We start from the raw sequence: 23,145 nt of genomic DNA on the forward strand, positions 1-23,145 counted from the left end.
GGAGAGTGTGCAAACTCCACACAGTCCGTCGGCTGAGTCGGGAATTGAACCCGGGTCTCTGGCGCTGTGAGGCAGCAGTGCTAACCACTGTGCCACCGTGCCGCCCACTAAGAGCAAAGCCCTTCCTACACTCGGGGCAGAAGAACGGCCTCTCCTCAGTGTGGACCCATTGGTGTCTCAGCAGGTGGGAAGAACTGCTGAAGGCCATCTCGCACTTGGGGCCGGAGAACAGCCTTCCCCGGTGTGGACCAACTGGTGCGGCAGCAAGCAGAGGAATCACTGAAGGCCTTCCCACACTCAGGGCAGCAGAAGGGCCTCTTCCCCTCTGTGGACCCACTGGTGCTTCAGAACCCTTTCAAACTTCACAGTATCCTTCTGATAGGAGACCAGAATTGCACACAATATTCCAAAACTGGTCTAACCAATGTCCTGTACAGCCACAACATAACTTCCCAACTCCAATACTCAGTCAGAGGATTGCGAAAGCTTTCAAAACCCGCAAAAAAACAAACAGGAAAGAATGGAGGGCCAAACGAATTTTTGAAAGTCAGCTTGGAAGCATCAATGAGAAATCGGTGGACTGGGTTTATTGGGTACCCGTTCTCCTTAAATACACTATATACGTATTCCTCTTCTGCTCTTCGTAGTTTCTCTGTGCTGCAGTGTGTAGTGGCTCGTTGAAATAATGTCCTGATGCAGCAACGTTTGTGGGTGTTGGGATGATTGTTTCTGTGGTTAAGTATTTGGTTTGTGTATGTTGTTTTTCTGTAGACGCTAGTTTGAAGTTCCCCATTGACTGTTCGCTCTACTGTGACATCTAAGAATGGTACTATGTTGTTGTTCTCCTCATCAAACCAGGAGCCCCCCTCAGGCCCAAAGCCTCACCATTTGGAACACCAATATGCAGACTAGTCAAAGGCCTCCACTGAAAACACCAAGTTGAAGATTCACGCCACTCCATTTACTCCATCCAAGAATTCCTGAACACCAAAGACACTAAGATAGAGGTGGATGGAATAATGCTGTCCTTTGACATAACAGCCCTGTTCACATCCATTAACATCAACTTGGCCAAACAAAACTGGAGACACTACTCGAAGAACCAGAGACACAAACACAGCACCAACTTCATCAGCAAAGATAGCACTGTCAACCTCGTAGAACTGTGTCTTACCACCCTCTTCATATTCAGTAACAAGCCCTCCAAACAAAGCAACGAAATACCCATGAAACCACCAGTATCAGGATTCCGAGCAGAAGCAATAATGCAGAGACTCGAACAAACAGCCCTTCCAACGATCCACCCAAACTTTGGGTCCACTACAGTGATGACACTTTTGTCATCAAAAAATGAAACAAATTAGAGGAAACCTACAACACCATCAACAATATCCTCGCTGACATAAAATTCACAAAAGAGGAGAACAACAACAAAGTACCATTTCTCGATGTCACAGTAGAGCGAACAGTCAATGGTAAATTCAAAACAGCGTCTACAGGAAAACAACGCACACGAACCAAGTACTGAACTACAGAAGCAATCATCCCTCCACATACAAACAAATCTGAATCAGGACACTATTTCAACGAGCCACGACACACTGCAGCACCCAGGAACGACTATAAATAATTACACAGCGCATTTAAGAAGAATGGGTAGCCTGCACCCCTGAAAATGGTTTCCCTGACCGGGAATCGAACCCGGGCCGCAGTGGTGAGAGCGCCAAATCCTAACCACTAGACCACCAGGGAGATGCGGTTTCCGCTTGTCAGCTCTCCTAAAAATTACTTTCCTGCCCGGAAATCGAACCTGGGCCGCGGTCGTCAGCAAGCTTTCACCTGTGCATCCAACAATGTCATTTTTTGTATCCATTGCTCCCGATGCGGTCTCCTCTACATTGGGGAGGCTGGAGACTCCTCGCAGAGTCCAGTCACGGCGCTTGAGGGGATATTTCCAGGACACCCGCAACAATCAACCCCATCGCCCTTTGGCCCAACATTTCAACACCCCCTCCCACTCTGCCGAGGACATGCAGGTCCTGGGTCTCCTCCATCGCCGCTCCCTCCCCACCCGATGCCTGGAGGAAGAACGCCCCATCTTCCGCCTCGGATAAATTCAAACCCAGAACATTAATGTAGACTTCACCAGTTTCCTCATTTCCCCTCCCCACACCTTACTTCAGTTCCAAACTTCCAGCACAGTGCTATCCTCATGACCTGTCCTACCTGCCAATCTCCCTTCCCACCTATCCGCTCTACCCTCCTCTCTGACCTTTCACCTCCATCCCCACCCCCATTCACCTATTGTACTCTTTGCTACCTTCGGCCCAGCACACCTCCACCCCCCAATTTATCTCTCCGCCCTGGAGGCGTCCTGCTTCCATTCCTGATGAAGGGCTTTTGCCCGAAAAGTCGATTTTCCTGCTCCTCGGAAGCTGTCTGACCTGCTGTGCTTTTCCAGCACCACTCTGATCTAAACTCTGGTTTCCAGCATCTGCAATCCGCACTTTTGCCTACCCAATAAACCCAGTGTGTCGATTTCACATCAACAAACTGACACAAGCAGACACAACGTGTGCAGAAACCCTAGCCACATTACTTCACATAAAAGACATCTGGGAAATGATGTCCAGACAACTCAACGCTCTCAGCATTATGGTAGCCCACAAACCTACCAACACACTTAAACAGCGGCTAATGAACCTGAAATACCCGATACAAACAACCCGCAAACGAATGTTATTTACAAAATACCATACAAGGAAATATATACATGAACTCTGCCGCACAGTTCTCTGTGGCAAGAAATGCTGGGATGAGATAAGGAAGATTTTTTTCAGCCAAAACGAATCGGCACTGACTGGACAGCCATTTACAATCAACGCTGTCAGGCCAGGATGCAAGATCCAACAGGATGAACAGATTTCTTATTTCCTGAAGATTTACAAAGCTGAGACTGGGTTTTGGTGTTTGTTCCCTTTCCACTCCCAGGAGCCGCAGTGGTTGGGGAGGTGAGTTGGAGAAAGTGAAATATGTCCATGAGCAGCGTGTGGGGCGATTTCAGCTTCCCCTCCTCTGACAGCGCTGTGACGTGACTCTGATGTTCTCAGGGACACTTACTGACGCGAGACAGTGAAAAGATTCCCATTCCCGCAAATCAGGAATTCAAACCGTATGCCGGCTTCAGGACAATGAGAAAGATTAATTGGGGTGTGTGAAGAAGCTGTGAGCTGCATTTCAAACAGGTAGGTGGAGTCAGATGCCTCATCCATTGCGCCCCGGCCCTGTGCGTACCTGACGCCACCATGCTGCTGAGTTCTGACGTTAACACGGACATGCGCAGCAATGGGAACATTCACAAGAGGAACAGCCAAAGATAATCACCGTCACTGCTTACCTTCCATTGTCCCAACTTGGTGAAGCAGTATCTTTCACTGGCAAATAAAACACATTCGTCCTCAGGTGCCTGCTTCATTTCGATCACGACTTCACGCCCCTCACTGTTCTCGTCTCATTTCCAAACACTTGGCTCATAGCCTCAAAAGTAGCTCTGTGGGTATCTGCTTGTTCCACCCTGACAGGCAATGGGTTGCAGATTTCCAACCCCTCCACTGATGTGAATCTTAAAGAAGAAACCGGGGAACAGTCTTCCTTTCTTTTTGACGACATTTCTCAACTGTCGTCGGCAAGGTTCACACCTGCGTGGGGAAACCGCAATCGATCTCAAATCCATCGTATTAACCACTCGACCCACGAACAAAGAACCACACTGACAGCTTCATTTCCCAGGTCTCTCTGCCTGTGGAGCTGAGAAATAGTGAGTTATTGCTGGGTTTGTTTGAATACAATCACTTCACAGGTTTCGAAAGGGTTACATATCTGCACATGGCGAGTCTGGTTGTTTCATCACGAAAGATGAAATAAACTTTCAGTTAAAAGCAAAAACAGAAATTGCAGGAGCAACTCAGCAGGTCAGGCACCATCGGTGGAAAGAGAATCAGAGACAATATTTCAGAACTCTGTTTTCTCCCACAGGTACTGCCAAACCTGCTGAGTTTCTCCAGCAGCTCCTCTTTGTGTCTCTGATTCTCAGCATCCGCAGTCCTTTACGTTAGAAATTAAATCAATTCAACCTCATGTGCAGGAATGAGAATCCTTTCAATTTCCCAAATAATTGTCAGAGATTTCAAGGCATTTGGTAAAAAAAGTAAAAGTGACATTAGGAAGAACACTTTCTTGTCCCTGTCCGACCGTGACAAGGAGGCAGATTCAAGAACACAAAAGGGCATTCGGTGGTCATGTCCAAAGTAACAATGTGGAGATTTACAGGGCGAAGGCAAGAGAATGATACGAATAGAGACTCTCATTTACTTGCTGTGTAGAACCAGCAGAACTAATGTGGGCCTCAAATTGCGCTGTGACACGTGTTGTGATTCAGAGTGAACTCACAGTTCAATCAACGGAAGGTGGGGATTTAGAAAAGTTTATATTTATACAATCTCCTCACGTCAACGCAATAACAAAGTGGTTTAATTATCCGCCAGTGGAGAGAACCCGGTTCCTGGAGATGGGACAAAGAGCTGGCTCAGGGATATCAATCCACATTGCTCTCTTTGCCACTAGTTCAGAGGGAGAACATTGGAGGGACAAAGGAGAGAATAACGATCTGTGTCGGGTTTGACTAACTGTTAATGGAGACTATTCCTGGCGAACAATAAGTCGTGTGTAACAGCAGACGATGTGATAACACGGCCTCGTGTGGGTGTGGTAGGGATCAAGGGCATGCGGGAGTTCGGATCCAAATAATATTGAACTCGATCTTGAAGACTGGAGGATTCCAAACGGAAAATGAGGCGCTGGTCTTCCATCTGGAGCGGAGCTTTGCTGGAACACTGCTGCATGCCTGAGACAGAGATGCTGGCTAGGGAACAGGGGGGCGTGCTAAAGAGACAGGCAACCAGACGGTCATCGCCTCTGGGTGCGCTCGAATCACCAACCTTTCGGTTAACAGCCGAACGCGCGGACCAATTGCGCCACAGAGACAGGCGCTGACATGGGTTGCACCATCACTTAGGGGAGGCTATTAGTGAATTCACAAGTCAGCCTCCCGGCCTCGAATTCCAGTTGTCGTCTATCAGTTTTACTTTCCCATAATGAAGCCTGGGAGATTTATTGTCGAGACACCGGGGACAGGCTGGAGACACATCCATGTCAGGAGGAACGAGCTTTCTTACTCCGGGGCCGTCGCCCTTCGAGCCTTTCCGTGTTTTGCCTGTTCCCGAGTTCTCTCATTGGTTCGGAGGCGAGAAGAGGTTTGAATTCCTGATGTGCAGGAACGACAATTCTTTCAATGTCTCAGATCAATTCATGTCCCGAGAACATCAGAGTTAATCTCCCGGCCTCTTCAACAAGGGGACGGTGTCTGGACTGTCTCGACTCAGTGGGACAGTTCATCTTTCATTCTCCTCTAAATACGCTTCCCAAAGAGTTTCTAAAGATTCACAAAGCTGGAGACTGGGATTTCTGTTTTGCTTCATGAACATTTTTCCATTTCGTAACTGACAATATTTTGCCAAAACCTCTTCCCAATTGTACGCCATGATTCATTTCCAGAGATGAGGAATTTCCATTTTGGAGAGACATTCCCAAGGTTGGGAATGTTTGCTTTGGAGCAAAGAAGGTTAACTGGAGATTTCCTGGGGCTGTTGGTAATGATGGGAGAAGAAGCGGTGGGAATGGGCAGATTAATGATCAGAAGAATCAATTGCCACTGACCAGAGTCAGTTACCAGAGGACAGGGATTGAAGTTCTTGAATGAAAAGCAGCACTTGTGCCGATTAAACACAGAGAATACTGCAGAAAGCCAACAGGACGAGCAGCATCTGTGGAAAGGTAAACAGAGCTGACGTTGTGAGGCTGGTACGTTGTTTGTTCAGAACCCGAGGTTCCTGCATGGCAATCAATTCCCAGACATGAGAAAACGTGATTTTATCGAGACGGGTTTTGTGAAGTTTGAGCGATAATGCAGCCAACAGGAAGTCATTTAAAATCGCCAGTGAAGAAAGCATAGTCAGCAGGGTACCACCCTGAGTTGTGGCCGAACACCTGAAGTGTTCGGCCACAACTACACGCCCAAAGTAGTGGTCTAAAATTTCTCATGGAATGGTTCTAACAGGAAAGGTGAGTATTAGGCTTTTCCTGTCCGCGCCATAGTTCCAACGTATTCTGTTCCCCTGGATTTGATCAGGACAGAGGAGGTTGATGGGAGATCGAACTGAACTACACACATTGATGAGTGATAGAACGGGTGGGAAGGATCCATTCCCATGCATAGAGAGATTAATAATCAGGGCCGAAAATAAGGAGCCACTTCAAGAAATTTGGGGTTCATTCAGCAAAGCTAATGTGCAACTGTTCACAGAAAATTGTGATGAAAGTCTCTCGAGTTATTTTGATGAGAAGTGTTGATGATGCTAATACAATCGGTAGGATGAACGTAGATTGGTAAATGTATTTGGTGACAGTTCTGTTCTAGCCCTGTGAGCGAAACCTGGATCTGAAGGAATAAAAGGGGAATTAACAACATCGATCTGAAATTGGATACGTGACAAGAAACAGAGCCATCATTAACAGTTGGCTTTTGAACTGGAGAAGGTTTCTCGTGAAATTAGCTTGAGGCTTGAGGTATGCAAGGTCAAGATAATTTAGGTAAAACACGGAAACACGATCCTCATTAGCAGACAGTGAAAGGATTACAAGACGCAAATTAAACATTTTCAACAAGTGATACAGTGGACTGGGAAGATAAGTATTATAAACTGTGAACAACAAAGTTGTTGAGCACAACACTTACATTCAAAGACCGAAAACATCCAGGTCCTGATTAATCAGATTGTATTGTGGTGCTTTCTGCAAAACATCCCTTGCAATGTCCTACAAAAGAGTGACAAAACCCATCCCTGTCAGCCCAAGATAGAAAATCCGAAGGGATGAACGTTTGCTGATTTTCTGAAGATTCACAAAGCGAAGACTGGCTTTTGGTGATTGTTTCCTTTCCACTCCCAGGAGCCGCAGTGGTTGAGGCGGTGAGTTGGGGAAAGTAAAATGTGCCCGTGAGCAGCGTGTGGGGCTATTTCAGCTTCCCCTCATCTGACAGCGCTGTGACTTGACTCCGATGTTCTCAGGGACATTGACTGACGCGAGACAGTGAAAAGATTCTCATTCCCGCAGATCGGGAATTCAAACCGTATGCCGGCTTCAGGACAATGAGAAAGATTAATTGGGGTGTGTGAAGAAGCTGTGAGCTGCATTTCAAACAGGTAGGTGGAGTCAGATGCGTCATCCATTGCGCCCCTGGCACTGTGCGTACCTGACGCCGCCATGCTACAGAGTTCTGACGTTAACACGGACATGCGCAGCAATGGGAACCTTCACAAGGTGAACAACCAAAGATAATCACCGTCACTGATTCCCTTCCACAGGCCCAACTTTGTGAAGCAGCATCTTTCACTGGCAAAGGAAACACCCTTGTCCTCAGGTGCCTGCTTCATTTCGATCACGATTTCATGCCCGTCCCTGTTCTAATCTCATTTCCAAACACTTTCCTCACAGCCTCAAACAAATCTCTGCGGGTATCTGCTTGTTCCACCCGAACAGGCAGTGGGTTGCAGATTCCCACCAGTCCCAATGTGAGTGAAATACTTTTCCCCCTCCACCGATTTGAATCTTAAAGGAGAAACCGGGGAGCAAGCTCCCCTTCTTTTCGACGACAGTTCTCATTTTGTAGTCGGCAGGGTTCACACCTGCGTGGGGAAACCACAATGGATTTCAAGTCCATCGCATGAACCACTCGGCCCACGAATACAGAACCACACTGACAACTTCACTTCCCAGGTCTGCCTGCCTGTGGAGCTGAGAAAGAGTGAATCATCGCAGAGTTTGTTTGAATCCAATCACTTCACAGTGATTCAAAAGGGTTAAATATCTACACTTGGCGAGTCGAGGTGTTTCATCCCAAAAGGTGAAATTTCCGTTAAAAACAAAACTAGAACTTGCAGGAGGAACTCAGCAGGTCAGGCAACATCTGTGGAAAGAGAATCAGAGACAACATTTCAAAATTCTGTTTTCTCCGACAGGTACTGTCAAACCTGCCGAGTTTGTCTTTTTGTCTCGGCTTCTCAGCATCCGCAGTCCCTTCCGTTAGACATTAATTCAATTCAGAAACCCCTTTGTGGAGAGGATTTCCGTTTGGGGAACACTTTCCTGACCCCATTAAAAGCGTGCAGCTTCGAAGCCAAGGAAGAACAGCAAACACTGCCACCCTAGTTGGGCTTGAACCACCAACCTTTCGGTTGACGGCCGAACGCGCTGAACAAATGCGCCACAGAGACAGGCGTTGGCATCTGCTGTGCCATCGCTTAGGGGAGGCTATTAGTGAATTCATAATTCCGCCTCCCCGCCGAGAATTAATGTTGTTGTCTCCCGCGCAGTCTGGCGAGAGATCCCGGCTTTCTTAACTTGACTTGTGCAAAAATGCCCGATTAAACTTCTCAAAAAGAACCTTCGTGAAACGAGGCTGGGCTCCCTGGAGTACGAATGGGACAGGAAGTGAAATGATTGGAGATAGCATTGAACAGGTTGACGTGTTTACTTCCCTAATTTTCTTATCCCTATGCCAATTGGCACGTGACTTGGGAAGTCATGTTATTACACACACTGGAGCAGTGGGATTTGAACCTGAGCCTCAGGGCTCTATGGGTGACTACAGCTGCACCACAAAAAAAAACCTCTAGTAAATAGGTCCTCTTTTGTTGAATGAGAGGAAACAGCTTCCTCCTCAACATGAGACACGACCACTGTACCCTCCGTGCCCATTACAATAAATTGAGCCGCCTCCTGTTGAATGAATGAGTGGGAACCCCTCTCCGAGCTCCAAGAAGCGGGGGGCCCGGCTGGAGGCTGGATTTGCTCAAGGCTGGTATCTATTAACTTATTTAAATGGTACCTACTCTATGGGAGTATGGTTTACATTAAAACCGGAGGATCATGTCAGAGTGTTTGTTTATATTTCGCAGTTGTAGTTGGTAAAATACACTCCCTGGAGGAGCACCTTCTATGCTGCTGCATTTCCTGCCTTCTGCCCTTCCCCCATTTGTTATCTCTCATCTCGATTTTACATTTTCAGTCAAATTTAATTTCACATTAATCAGCCTTGGTATTCACTGTGTATTATTAATTAATCTGTTGGATTGTTGTAAAACAAAATTAATGGTGTAATTTCATTTATGTTGTCTGAGTTTGACATTGAATGTGCAGGTGTGAATGCCAGTAAGTTGTAAAAATAAATCAAGAACTTGTGCTTTTTAAACAAAAAGACGAGTTCAATGGTATTACTGGCATTGTCTCCTTTGAGGATGATGATTATAGTCTGACCAACAAACCATTTCATGCAGTCACCCAGTTTAATTAAAGTCTTTTGGAAAATAATTCTGGCAGGCAAAGATTTATACAACCCAAAATACGGTTGGTAATCATGTATATTCTTATCTTTTAAGCCGTAACAGAAGGCATTGCGTGGCGGTTTGAGACTGAAACTTCGCTGGAAAGAATGTAGATTGATGAGGAAACTGAAACTGGCAGAGTCTCGGGCCACAGTCTATCAGTCTGGCTTGATTGTATGAGTGGTGGTTCTTCAAAAGCACCTTTCAAGTCATGACCTCAACCACCAAGAACAGACAAGTGTGAACACAGCATTCCGACTGCAAGGTATATCGCATTGTTTCTTTGTTATTAGCCAAAATGCTGGAACTCACTCCTGAACATTGTTGCAGTCCACATCATATTTGTGAAGCAATTTAAGAGGCAGTTGAGCACCACCTTTTCAAGGTGTGTTTGGGAAGAGTTGTTGGCACAGCCAATGACATTCACATCTCATGAAATAGTAAGCAAAGAGCCCACAGTGTTGGGAGGCTGTATGTTAGCATGGATAGAGGATTGGCTAACTACCACAGTTGTGGTAAGGGGCATGTGCAGGATGACAACTTGTAACTCGTGGTGTACCACAGGGATCAGCGCTGGGGCCAACATTATTTACAATATATATACGAATTACTTGGATAAGTAAAGTGAAGGCACTATTGCTAAATTTGTAGAAGAGACAGTTGATTTGAAAGCAGGTGGTGAGGATGACATTAGATATCTGGAGAGGGATATAGACAGGTTAAGCAAATGAGCGAAAGCTTGGCAGATGGGAAAATGAGGTAATACAGTTTGTCAGGAGGTGAAGAAATGAATATTAATGGAGAAAGCTTTAGAATAGAGGGATTTGGAATCACGTCCACGAATCTCTTCATCCAATTTCAGTGAGTAATAGGGAGGCAAATGGGAGGTTGGCCTTTTCAATAGAGTAGAAATGTAGGGAGGTTATAGTGAACCAATGTAAGGCATTAGTCAGGCCACAACTGAATACTGTGAACAGTTTAGGGCCCTTTACCTGTAGGAAAGATATATTGGCATTGGAGGCAGTCCAGAGAAGGTTGACCATGATGATACCAGGGATGGAAAGAACGTCTTATGAGGAGAACTGAATAGTTTGGGCCTGTGCTTATTAGAAGTTGGAGAATTAGAGGTAACCTTATTGTCACGTACAAGATTCTGAGGAGACTTGACAGGCTCGACGTGGAAACGTGGGTGAGTCTGGAACCAGAGGAAGTAACCTCCAAATAAGAGATTGCATGTTTAGGACAGATAGGAATTTCTCCTGAGGGCAGTAAATCTGTGGAACTTGATACTACAGAGGGCTGTTGAGCCTGGGTTGTTACGTGCATTCAAGGCTGAGATAGATTTTTTTTAAATCAGTAAGCGAATTGAGGATTATGGGGAAATGGCAGCAAAATGGAGTAAATGTTTCCCAGAATAATCGTGATCTGAACAAATGGCAGAGTCAACTCAATGGGCTGAATTGAATAGTAAATAGTAATTCTGTTCACCGAGCTGGAAGTTTTTGTTGCAAACATTTCGTCCCCTGGTTAGGCGACATCATCAGTGCTTGGGAGCCTCCTGCGAAGCGCTTCTTTGATGTTTCCTCCGGTGTTTATAGTGGTCTGACCCTGCCGCTTCCGGTTGTCAGTTTCAGCTGTCCGCTGTAGTGGTTGGTATATTGGGTCCAGGTCGATGTGTTTGTTGATGGAGTTTGTGAATAAATGCCATGCCTCTCGGAATTCATTGGCTGTTCTCTGTCTGTCTTGCCCGATGATAGTAGTGTTGTCCCAGTCGAATTCATGTTGCTTGTTGTCTGCGTGTGTGGCTACGAAGGATAGCTGGCCGTGTCGTTTCGTGGCTAGTTGATGTTCATGTATGCGGATTGTTAGCTGTCTTCCTGTTTGTCCTATATAATGTTTAGTGCAGTCCTTGCATGGTATTTTGTACATTACATCCGTCTTGCTCATGTTGGGTATCGGGTCCTTCGTTCTGGTGAGTTGTTGTCTGAGCGTGGCTGTTGGTTTGTGTACCGTTATGAGTCCTAGGGGTCACACAACAACGAGCACCCGAGCTACAAATCTTCGCACAAACTTTGAGTAAATAGTAAGGAGGAAAAGGATGCAACTGTCAATTACAGACCAGTCAGTGTTGGAAGCCTAGAGATTGTAGGGAGTTGGTGGCATTTGGGCATTGTTACTGGATTTAACATCTGGAGTTTCAAATTGATGCTGCTATGGCCCCGATGCAATTTGAAATCAATTTATGTATCTGGAATATAAACTTATCGCTGCTTTAGTGATCTTATCAATTATCATAAGTACCTATCTTGTTCACTAATAACCTTTTTTTAAGGAAGGAAATCTTCAGTCCTTTCCCAGTTTGGTGAATGTGTCACTCTTGATCCAAAGTCATGTGGTTGACTCTTAACTGCCCTCTGAATTGGCACTTGGTTATTTTTTGGGAGACGAAGTGTCACGTTCCATGAATGAATAAAGAAAAATATTCAGGACAAGATTGTCAATGTCACTGTCAGTGAAGGGAAGATTGCGATCTAGTGATACTGGTTAAGTAGCCCAAAGATCTCGGTCTTCTGAGAACAAAAATTAAAATCCCATCATGGATGCTAGTGGACTTTATTTTCAACGAATAAAAAGATCTGGAAATGAGAGTTTGTCTCTGCACTGGCAACCAGGAAACCATTATTGGCTAAGACAATGCATTGCAGCTGTTGGAGATCAGCAACAAAAGGCACAATTGCTGGGGAAATGCAGCAGGTCTGGCAGCATCTGTGGAAAGAAAACAGTTAATGTTTTGAATCCAGCCTAATTTTGAAAGGCCACCGGACTCAAAACAGTAACACTGTCGTCTCCTCATTGATGCTGCCAGAACTGTTGTTTTTGTCCAGTCATGACAGAGTGTTGTGAAAGTGTTCTTTTAGGGAGGGAAATCTACCACTCACAACTCTACACACGCGTGCCCACGCTCACATCATGTGACTCCAGACCTACGACAATGTGGTTGACTCTCAACTGCCTTTTCGCAGGAAGCCAATCGCTCAGTCCAAAGGCCATGAGGGATGGGGAGCAAATGTTGGACGTGCTAGCAACAATCCCATCCCTCAAAATATTTTCTTATATATTTTAAAGCATAGGTTAATGAAGGACAACCAAAACAAACTGCTTTGGGAAAGTCATGCCCAACTAACCTGATTTGCTTGTAGTTATAAATATTGTTTTAAAATCCTCGTCAGAGAGGACATTGGTTCCATCATTGTTGCAATTCTGCATGCAATTTCTGTGCTTTCTGCTACAGGAAGGGTGTTGTGAAACTTGAAAGGGTTCAGAAAATATTTACAAGGATGCTGCCAGGGTTGGAGGGTTTGAGCTACAGGAAGAGGTTGAATAGATTGGAGCTATGTTCCCTGGAGCTTTGGAGGCTGAGGGGTGACATTAAAGACATTTATAAAATCATGAGGGACATGGGTAAGGTAAATAGGCAAGGTCTTCTCCCTTGGGGTGGGGAAGTCCAAAATTAGAGGGCATAGGTTTAAAGTTAATGGCAAATGGAGTTTAATATAGATAAGTGTGAGGTCTTACATTTTGTATAGTCAAATCAAGGTAGGAATTTCATGGTGAATGGTAGGACCTTAAGGAGTGTAGTGGAACAGAGGGATCTTGGAGTACAGGTTCACAGTTCTCTGAAAATGGAGTCACAGGTAGAAATTTTTTGGCACACTGGCCTTCATCAGTCATGGCATTCAGCATAAAATACCGAATTAGATTTGAGATAAGCACCAAATCTGTTTCATATGCAGTAATTCAAACCAAGAGATGTAGGGGTGCAGGTTCATAGCTCCTAGAAAGTGGAGTCATGGGTAGACAGGTCGGTGAAGAAGACTTTCGGCATGCTTGCTTTCATCAGTCAGAGCACTGAGTACAGGAGTTGGGATGAATTGTTGCAGCTGTCACAGATTCCACACAACAACACAAGACGTGACCCTGCCCTCCCCTGACTGACTGTCCCTTTGCATATCAGGGGGAAGACACCCCTTTAATTGTGATGATCAGACAACATGCCATCCTTCAAAACAAGGTCTGCGTTCACAAATATTTGGACAGAGGAAAGAAGTTCTAGTCTGGGTGAAGATCAATCTTCATTGCGTGAGAGAGAGAGAGAGAGAGAGAGAGAAAGAGAAGCAGCAGCTTCAGGCGTTCATGGTCCAACTTCTGAAAAGACCTTGTCTGATTTGCAGTTGTTTATGGGCTTGTAATATCGAACTGCAGCATATTGTAGATCTTCAGTTAGCCTTGCCAGTGCTTCTATGTGGTCTGAAATTTATCGTACAATTCTTGTATTCCCTATGTATCTGTATCCAGCTTCACCTTAATTGTATTCCCCTCTTTATCTCTTTTCCCCCATCCTCACCCCTCCACACATCAGCATATCATTAGACTATAGGAGCAGAAATTATGCCATTCAGCCCATTGAGTCTGCTCCACCATTCAGTCATGGCTGATAAGTTTCTCAACCCCGTTCTCCCTATAACCTTTGATCCTCTTGATACTCAAGAAAATATATTCAATGATCTTACCTCCACAGCCTTCCGGGGCAGTGAATTCCATCGATTACCACTCTCTGTCTGAAGTTTTCCTTATTTCTGTTCTAAAACGTCTTCCCTTTACTTTAAGGCTGAGGAGGAGGCATAGAGGAGCGTGGTGTGCACTTGTAAACTCCAGAACTTCCCAAACTTCACGAGTCAACAATAACGCTTTCTGGAGCAAGAAATGAAAGGGCTGACGAGAAACTGTGACACCACAGGAAGTGAAATTAGGCCATTCAGCCCATTGAGTCTGCTCCACCATTCACTCATTCTTGAGTATCAAGGGGCTCAAACGTTACGGGAGAATGGGGTTAAGAAACATATCAGCCATGATTGAATAGCAAAGCAGATTCAATACGATAAATGGCTTGTTAACCATCCCTGGGAAGAAGGAGGCAACACAATAAGTTGTTTCTTGGGACAGGTAAGATAATATTATTTTACAATGGTGTGACAAAAGGACAATTAATTCTGCCTGTGGAAGGAAAGCCCTGACATAGAGGGGTTAATTGCAGGGCAGGCTGTTTCAAACAGACAGCTAACCCTCAAGGATAAGAAGGTAAACTACAGACCTGAGGTCTCCAGCAATGTGAGGTGATGTTAGAGTCTTAAAAAAAAGTCACACCACAGATTTGAAATTGAGGAAACGCCACCAAAATTCAACTCCAGAATGATAAAGCAGCAGCAGTACTTAAAAGAATAATACTGCATCAAACCCCTGGACACTTCCAGAGATGGGCACTGTCGGTGGAAACCCAGTTAAATTCAGCCATCAACTGGGTGATAGCCAGGTTTGGGGGGGGGGGGGGGGGGGGGGGCGGGGGTGAAGCTGAATGAACTTGAGAGGTTTTATTTGTGGTTGCTACGTGCAATAAAGTGCAAATAATTGTTTCAGCATTTGATTGTCTGTGCGGTTTCTGAGTCAGGAGCCAAATTAAGGTGATTCACCCACAACCACACCAAGAGGCTGGGATTAATATTGACTCCATTGCATTCAAGAGAATGTCATCAATACTGTTACAAAACGAAGGCTGAACCCCGCCCCACCACTCTCCAAGATCTCAAACCGAAACGTCCAAAGAATGGCACGTTGCCCTTTAATCTGTAAAGTCAGTGTGATAAGTGGTGTAACCTGCTGAAGTGTTAAAAGTAAATCCCTGACACTTTACAACCGACAATCAGCAAGTTATTTAACCAACTCTCACGGTGAACAAATGAACAAAACTACTAACAAACTGAATAAATCCTTCCTAACTACTGAGTATTCTGGAATAAATCAAGATTCTTCTGGTATGCTGTTCCAATCAATGCATGTCCCACTCAGATAACACATAATAGAATTTAATCTCTCAGATTGCAACCAGGTTATGTGTCTTCCGGAATATTCTGTGCCATCTTCTGTCGGGGATGCCTCCTCCGATTCCTCTGTCAGGAATGCCCTTCTCTATTTTTCTAAATGATGCTTTCTCTCATACACAGATGACTGAGAGAACCAATTCTTTATGATAGGATTGGTCCTGTTGTCAAAACTTTAGGATTTAAATTTAATAAGTTTTTGGTAGCCAATGGGGCTGATTTAAATTGATTGGTGAAATTGCAAATGTGTTTTCTTGTCCTGCTAAATGTACAGCCTTTTGTTACAAATGTTTCAGTTCAGGTGCTTTTTGTTGTGATCATGCTGCTCCTTTAAGAAGATGACGTTGTTGGTTTATTTTCAGGAGGGGTTGTAAATGGCTTCCCATTCATCCAGGTTTAAGGTTTTCGCTAATGGTTAACAGATACTGGCTAAGGCAACAATCCGGGAAAAGGGTTTGACACTTTTTTTTCTAAAACACTTCTACAATGAAAGGGCAGTTGTCCCATTCTTTTCCCCTGCTTTTGGTTTTAGCAAGCAGTCTGTCTGAAGCTGCTGCAGGAAGAGATGTTTCCTGATTCAACAGATGTTTCTGGCTGACTCTAAAGCTTCAGGGAAAATAGTACCAGCGTATTCAGCCTCTCCCTGTTGCTCTAACCTTGCAACCCGGGCAACATCCTTCCAAACCTTTTCTGAACCCTTTCAATTTTCACAATGTCTTAAAAAGACGTCTACTTTGCTCGACTAATGTGGGAGAATTTTCTGCATGACGCGTTGTGTCTGAAAGAGCCCTCCCCTGTGCTGTGACAGAGCTGCAGTGACTTTCAAAAGCCTGACAAGTGCGGTTATCAGTCAAAGATTCATTGGGAGAAGCTTCTCAATCACATCTGTAAATGGAGAAAGTGTTTTTAATAATGAGACATGAATAAAGGGCTGCATTAATCTTTTGTTCTGAAGATTTACTCATACATCTCAAAACAGAGCATATGAACCCGGTCACAAGAAGTCTAAGGGAATATAAGACACCAATGCCTATTTCCTGACCAGGACCGACTTTACACAGAAAACATGGATATTTTAAATGAATGGGGTGCCATTCGTTTTAAGATCAGGTGAACTTAAGAGGCCACAGCATTGGCTTAGAAATGAGAGATCCTTGACACACACACAGCCAAAATCATCACTGTCATTATTATCAAATTAGAATTTAGGCTGGATAGGCTGGGATGTTTTTCCACTGGAGCAGAGGAAGTTGAGAGGCAATATTTTCAAACCATGAGGGGTAGATTTGGGTTAATGGTAGCTGTCTCTTCCCTAGGGGGAGGATTTCAAGTCCAAGGACGCGTTTTTATGGCGAGAGGAGAAAGATGGAAGAAAAGATGTGGGGCAAAATATTTACAGAATGTAGTTCGCCTGGGGAAACAGCTGCCAGTGGAAGTGGTTGAAACAGGTACATTAACAATATTGAAAAGGCGTTTCAACAAATACATGGGTAGGAAAGCTTGAGAAGAATATGGGCCAAGTGCAGGGAAATGAGGTTAGTGTTGACAAACATTTTGGTCAGCATGGACCAGTTTGAGCTGAAGGGCCTGTCTCTGTGCTATAGTACTCTGTGACTGGCGTCTCTTCGTAACTCTGACAATGTTGAGTTTTCACATGAACCAGGAAAAAGTGAGGACTGCAAATGCTGGAGATCAGAGTTGAGAGTGTGGTGCTGGAAAAGCACAGCAGGTCTGACAGCATCCGAGTAGTAGGAGAATCGATGTTTCAGGCATAAGGGCAGCCAGATGAATATCTCACTAAATCATGCTGAATAAAATCTGATCTCATTCGTCAACTCTGATGTGGAGGTGCTGGGGGTGGACAGGTCAGAAGTCACACAACACCAGGTGAGAATCCCAATAGATTGATGTGAACTCACGAGCTTTCGAAGCACTGTTCCTTCATCAGGTGAAGTGATGAAGGAGCAGCACTGATGAAGGAACAATGCTCCCAAAGCTTGGGATTTCAAATAAACCTGTTGGACTGTAACCTGGTGTTGTGTGACTTCTGACTTCAACTTCTTCAAATGCGCATTCATGTTGAACTTGATGGGATACTTTATCCAACTCGGCGTAGTTAAATCATATCGCTTGGAGGGGTTCATTTGAAACCTTTCAGGAGGCGAATTCAACAAGATTGAATTATTCAAAGTTACTCAATTCTAAACTTACATCAGGACCACTAGTCATTGAGAGGTACAGCTTGGAAACAGATCCTTCAGTCCAACTCGTCCACGCTGACCAGATATTCTAAATTAATCTAGTCCAATTTGCCAGCACTTGGCCCAAATCCCTCTAACCCTTTCTATTCATGTCCCCAACCAAATGTCTTTTAAATTCTACCAGCTTCCTCCACTTCCTCTGGCAGCTTGTTCCATACACGCACCACACTGCATGAAAAGTTTTCCCTTTCGGTCCCTTTTAAATCTTTCCCCTTTCACTCTAAACCCATTCCCTCTAGTCCTAACAACATCCTGATAAATCATTTCTGATGGAGTTGTCAACGTTTCGGGTAGAACCCTTCTTCAGTCCTGAGGGATCATACCTGAAATGCTGACTTCTCCACCTCCTGGTGCTGCCTGCCTTGTTGTGCCCAGCCTCCTGTTTGTCTATTTTAGATTCCAGCATCTGCAGTTTTTTATTTTGTCTCTAACAGATGGTGGAGCAGATTCGATGGGTCAAAATATCCTAACTTCTGCTCCAATGGTCTTGTGGTCGTAGGTTTGTGCAGTTCCTGGGCTCAATGAGCAGCAGCGCCCACTGGAAGCAACGTTCACAGAATCATAGAATCACTACAGTGAGGAAACAGGTCCTTCTGCCCAACAAGTTCAGAGCGACCCTTTGAAGAGTAACTCACTCAGATACATTTTCCTACCCTATCACTCTGCACTACCCCTAACTAAGGCACCACACCTACACATTCATCAACACTATGGGACTATTTAGCTTGGCCAATTCGCCCAAACATGCGCACGTTTGGACTTTGGGAAGACACTGCAACATGCAGAGGAAACCCACGCAGACACAGCGGGGAATTACATGCAAACGCCACACTGACAGTCACCCTGAGAAAGGAATTAAATCTGGGTCCCTGGCGCTATGAGGCAGCAGTGCTAACCACTGAGCCACCACCCCCACTCCCCCAGTAAAAAACAAAAAAGCCTACCAACTCTCCCACTACCCCCACTGTCAGAAAGGGCAGGAGGATCAGTCCTGGGGGTGACCCTCAGCAGCGTTACCGGCAGAATCTGATTGTTGGGAGCATTGGTGCCTCCGCTGGTGCTTGTTCAAGCAGCAGGACATTGTGAACCTCTGCCCACACTCGGGGCAGGCAAACGGCCTCTCCCCAGTGTGGACCCGCTGGTACGTCAGTAGAGTGGAGGAGACAGCAAAGCCCTTCTCGCACTCGAGGCAGGTGAATGGCCTCTCCCCAGTGTGGACACACCGGTGTGTCAGCAGGTGGGAGGCCTGGGTAAAGCCCTTCCCGCACACAGAGCAGCTGAAGGGCCTTTCCCCAGTGTGGACCCGCTGGTGCTTCAGCAGGTCGGAAGAGCGTGTAAAGCACTTCCCGCAGACAGAGCAGGTGAATGGCCTCTCGCCGGTGTGGACCCGCTGGTGGGTCAGCAGGTCAGAGGAATCGCTGAAGGCCTTCCCACATTTGGGGCAGGGGAAGGGCTTCTCACCGGCGTGGACCCGCCGGTGAACCACGAGGTGGGAGAAGCGAGTGAACAACTTCCCACAATCGGGGCAGCGGAAGGGCCTCTCCCCTGTGTGCACCCACTGGTGCCTCATCAGGGCGGAGGAATCGTTGAATGCCTTCCCACACTTGAGGCAGCTGAAGGGCCTCTCCCCTGTGTGAACCCGCAAGTGCCTCAGCCGGGCGGAGGAATCGCTGAAGCTCTTCCTGCACAGAGGACAGCTGAAGGGCCTCTCCCCTGTGTGCACCCGCCGGTGCCTCAGCAGGGCGGAGGAATCACTGAAGGCCTTCCCACACTCAGGACACGAGAATGGCTTCTCCCTGGTGTGACTGCGCCGATGTGTCTCCAGGGCAGACGGGACACGGAAGCCTTTCCCGCAGTCGCCACACTTCCATGGTTTCTCCATGGCCGAAGCTACAGTTGCACACAAACGCGTGTATGTCCCCTCCCTGCCTTGAAATCCTCTTTTCAGGCCAGATAACTATTTCAGGCTCGACACTCAGTGCGTTGCTGCAACAGTAGGGGCTCTCTTCCAGTCCCACTGATGCTGAAAACGTACTGAAACAGGAACCAATTGGATCACAGTTGAAAATTGTTGCAGTCCTGATGGATTGAGTGACTCACAAATGCTGGAGAATCAGAGTCGAAAACTGCAGGTCAGACAGCATCTGAGGAGCAGGAGAGTCAATGGTTCAGGCATATGCCTTTCATCTGTTGATTTTGAAACTTCATCTTCATATCAAATACTCTGAAAAGAGATTACAAAAGTCATCACTGTCAGTCCAGGGTAGAAATTCAGAACAAGCAATTCTACTTTCTGCTGAACATTCTTTTCTTTTGTTATTCCACAAAACTGAAAGTACCATCCTTCTCTCTCTCTCCCTCTATTCTCACTCAATTCTAATTTTCCTGAAAGTGCTGATTCAGGATCTGACAGGGACAGAAGAGCAGAACAGTCACAACTGACATCTTTCTGAATTTTAGATCCCTCCACCTGAAAATTAATATCTTCCACGACATTGTGAGCAGGTCTGATTTTTGGTAGTAAAAATTAGAGTGCGTTACATTGTGGAAACAGGCCCTTCGGGCCAACAAGTCCACACGGACCCGCCGAAGCGCAACCCACCCATACCCCTAACCTAACACTGCGGGAAATTTAGCATGGCCAATTCACCTAAACTGCATATTTTTGGATTGTGGGAGGAAATCGGAGCACCCGGAGGAAACCCACGCAGACACGGGGAGAACGTGCAAACTCCACACAGTCAGTCGCCTGAGGTCTCTGGCGGTGTGAGGCAGCAGTGCTAACCACTGTGCCACCGTGCCGCCCTTGTGTGTAGTGTGTAAATTCAGGATGAACCTGCAATGCAACTTCTTGGCAATCAATCAGACACAAAATGGTTAACGTGCCCCCACAGGAGTTTTAGAATGAAACATCAAGGCTATGACACCAGAGAGAAATTGAACAGACTGGCGTGGCAAACCAGAGTCATCTAGATATACAGCACAGAAACAGGTCCTTTGGTCCACTGGTCTATGCTGACCAGATATCCTCGCTGAATCTGGTCTCATTTGCCAGCATTTGGCCCATATCCCTCTAAACCCTTCCTATTCATAAACCGATCCAGATGCCTTTTAAATGTGTCATAATTATACCAGCATCTACTACTTCCTCTGGCAGCTCTTTCCTTACACGTGCAATCTTCTGCATGAATTGCCCCTTAGGTTCCTTTTAAATTCCTCGCCCCCTCCCCGGGCCACCTCACCCTTAACCTATTACTCTATAGTTCTACACTCCCAGAGAAAAGACCTTGTCTATTTACCCTATCCATCCCGCTCTTGATTTTATAAACAATGGAAGCATCAACGGCTCAGGGCGGGGATGGTGAGGGGTTGGGGGAATGGGGGAAGGAAGCCGAATGTGCTGGAGCCAACGCGGAAGAAGAGGACACAAAACCTTGAAGCTGCAATGAGGAATACTGCATGTGCTGTACTTGTACCTGTTGATTTTATTTGTGGGAATCAAGTGCATTTTAAAAATAAAAACAAACAAGATATCTATCCCTCCCCTTTCACAATCTACTAATGCTGTCCTGGAAACAGAGTGAGAGAATTGGGAGCAGGAGTTGGCCATTTGAGCCTGCACCAACATTGAACACATCATAACTGAATATGAATATACCTACAGTCAGGTGGATAGATTGGGTTTTCTTTCACTGGAGCAGAGGAGATTGAGAGGTGACCTTATAGAGGATTATAATATCATGAAGGGTACAGATGAGGTGAAAGGCTGGTGTCCTTTCCCTGGGGTGGGGCTTTCAAAATTAGGGAGTAAATTTTGAAGGGGAGAGGAGAAAGATTTTAAAAAGACATGAAGAGCTCCATTGTTTTCACACAGAGAGTGGTTTGTGTGTGGAATGTGTGTCCAGAGGAAGTAGTGGATGCTTGTACAGTGACAATGTTTAAATGACATTTGGAAATGGACATGAATAGGAAAGGTCCAGAGGGATATGGGCCAGTCACTGGCAGATGGGACTAGTTGGGTTTGAGAACATAGCGTAGACCAGTTGGAGCGAAGGGTCTGTTTCTGTGCTGTATGACCCTGTAGCTGTTCTGTACTGTTCTTAAAACCATTTTCTTGGAAACCCAAGATGGCGGTGGTTTAAGTGGTCTGCTGTGTTGGGCTCTGTGCCATACCCCCGGACATTTACACCTCCCCCCAACTCATTAACCATCCGTAGGAGAAAACAATTGCTAATATAAACTTACTGAACATCTGGAGCTGCTATAATTGTGGTTTGACAGCTTTAGGACCAGAATGAAAGCAAATGAAGGAAAGGGGCCGACAGGGGTGCAGCAGGCAGGGCACTCCCCTACTGCATCGGGGGTGCCTGGAGCCATTGCTCAAACTCCCAGGGCAGACCCTTTGGATTTAATGGGACAGCAGCAGTTACTCTCGGAGTTTGCCAAATTCTGAGAAAAGATTGAAGCAGCGGTGGAACCACTATCTGCCACGCTGGAAAAGCTTGGTCAGGAAATTCAAATGTTGGCCCGAAGAGAATAGGCAGTGGAGGAGAGGACCGTGGCATCGGAGACCATGGCGGAGGTCTCAGCAGGAAGAATCCAAACGCTGGAAGACCAGGTTCAGGTCCTTCAGGAGCAAGCGGACGACCTGGAAAACTAAAGTAGAAGAAATATGTTACAGCTCGTGGATCTTCTGGAATACGAGGAAGGCGAAGACCTCGTTGGATTCCTGGGGCTGGAGTTGGAGTCGGGCCTGTTGAGTGTGGAGCGGGCCCACCGGATCGAAATGCGCAGGTCCGGATCGGACCTGCAGCCCCGCGTGGTCCTAGTGCGCCTCCAGCATTATAAAGAAATACAGGTAGTGATTGAAACAGCAAGAAGACTGGGAAGAGATCCACAGGCTTTAATGCACAAAGACTCAAGAATAATATATTTTCAGGACTTCTCAGGAGCCTGGATTAAGAAAAGGGCATTTGATGAAGTTAAGAGAAACTTAAGGAGAAAATTAAGAATACAATATTCCTTGAGGTCCCTGACCGTATTGCGTTTCACTCATGGAGGGACGGTGTATAATTTTGATTCAGCAGTAAAGGCAAAGGACTTTGCGAATTCTTTGAATTAAAGAAAATAAGTCGGGGTGAAGGCGGGAGGGACATCATTTCAGACAACGCTACGTTTTTGCCCCTTTTTTGTGGTTATTGGCTTTATACGAACTGCCTTGACAAAAAACTGGAATTATTTAGTGTATCGGTCAGTTACATATTGTGTGGGGCCTTTTTCTTTTACTGCTGTCCTTTTGTTTTTGGATTGGGGGTGGCTATACCTGTGCTTAAGATGTATGGAGAAGGGGTGTGGGGAGATAGGCAACCATTGTTAACTCTCAGAATGTAAATAACATGTTTTTTACAATCTGTGAATTGGGGCACAGCATCAGTGGAAAGGAGCTAG

At 45.8% G+C, this 23,145-nt stretch overlaps 1 protein-coding gene and 1 non-coding gene across 2 annotated transcripts; both read right to left on the minus strand.

Annotated features, from left to right (window-relative positions):
• Positions 1–1,680: 1,680 nt before the first annotated feature.
• On the minus strand, positions 1,681–1,752 carry trnae-cuc (transfer RNA glutamic acid (anticodon CUC)). Its single transcript has one exon. It is a non-coding gene; the product is annotated as a tRNA-Glu (tRNA).
• A 16,930-nt stretch (positions 1,753–18,682) lies between these two features.
• LOC148144023 (uncharacterized) lies at positions 18,683–19,579 on the minus strand. The gene has a single exon (XM_087974550.1). The coding sequence runs from the start codon at positions 19,577–19,579 to the stop codon at positions 18,683–18,685; it is 897 nt and encodes a 298-aa protein (XP_087830676.1).
• Positions 19,580–23,145: the final 3,566 nt, after the last annotated feature.

This window comes from Chiloscyllium plagiosum, unplaced genomic scaffold (assembly GCF_037043375.1).
Source record: "Chiloscyllium plagiosum isolate Xiang-an unplaced genomic scaffold, Cpla_swu_hap1 HiC_scaffold_27, whole genome shotgun sequence".
NCBI lineage: Eukaryota > Metazoa > Chordata > Chondrichthyes > Orectolobiformes > Hemiscylliidae > Chiloscyllium > Chiloscyllium plagiosum.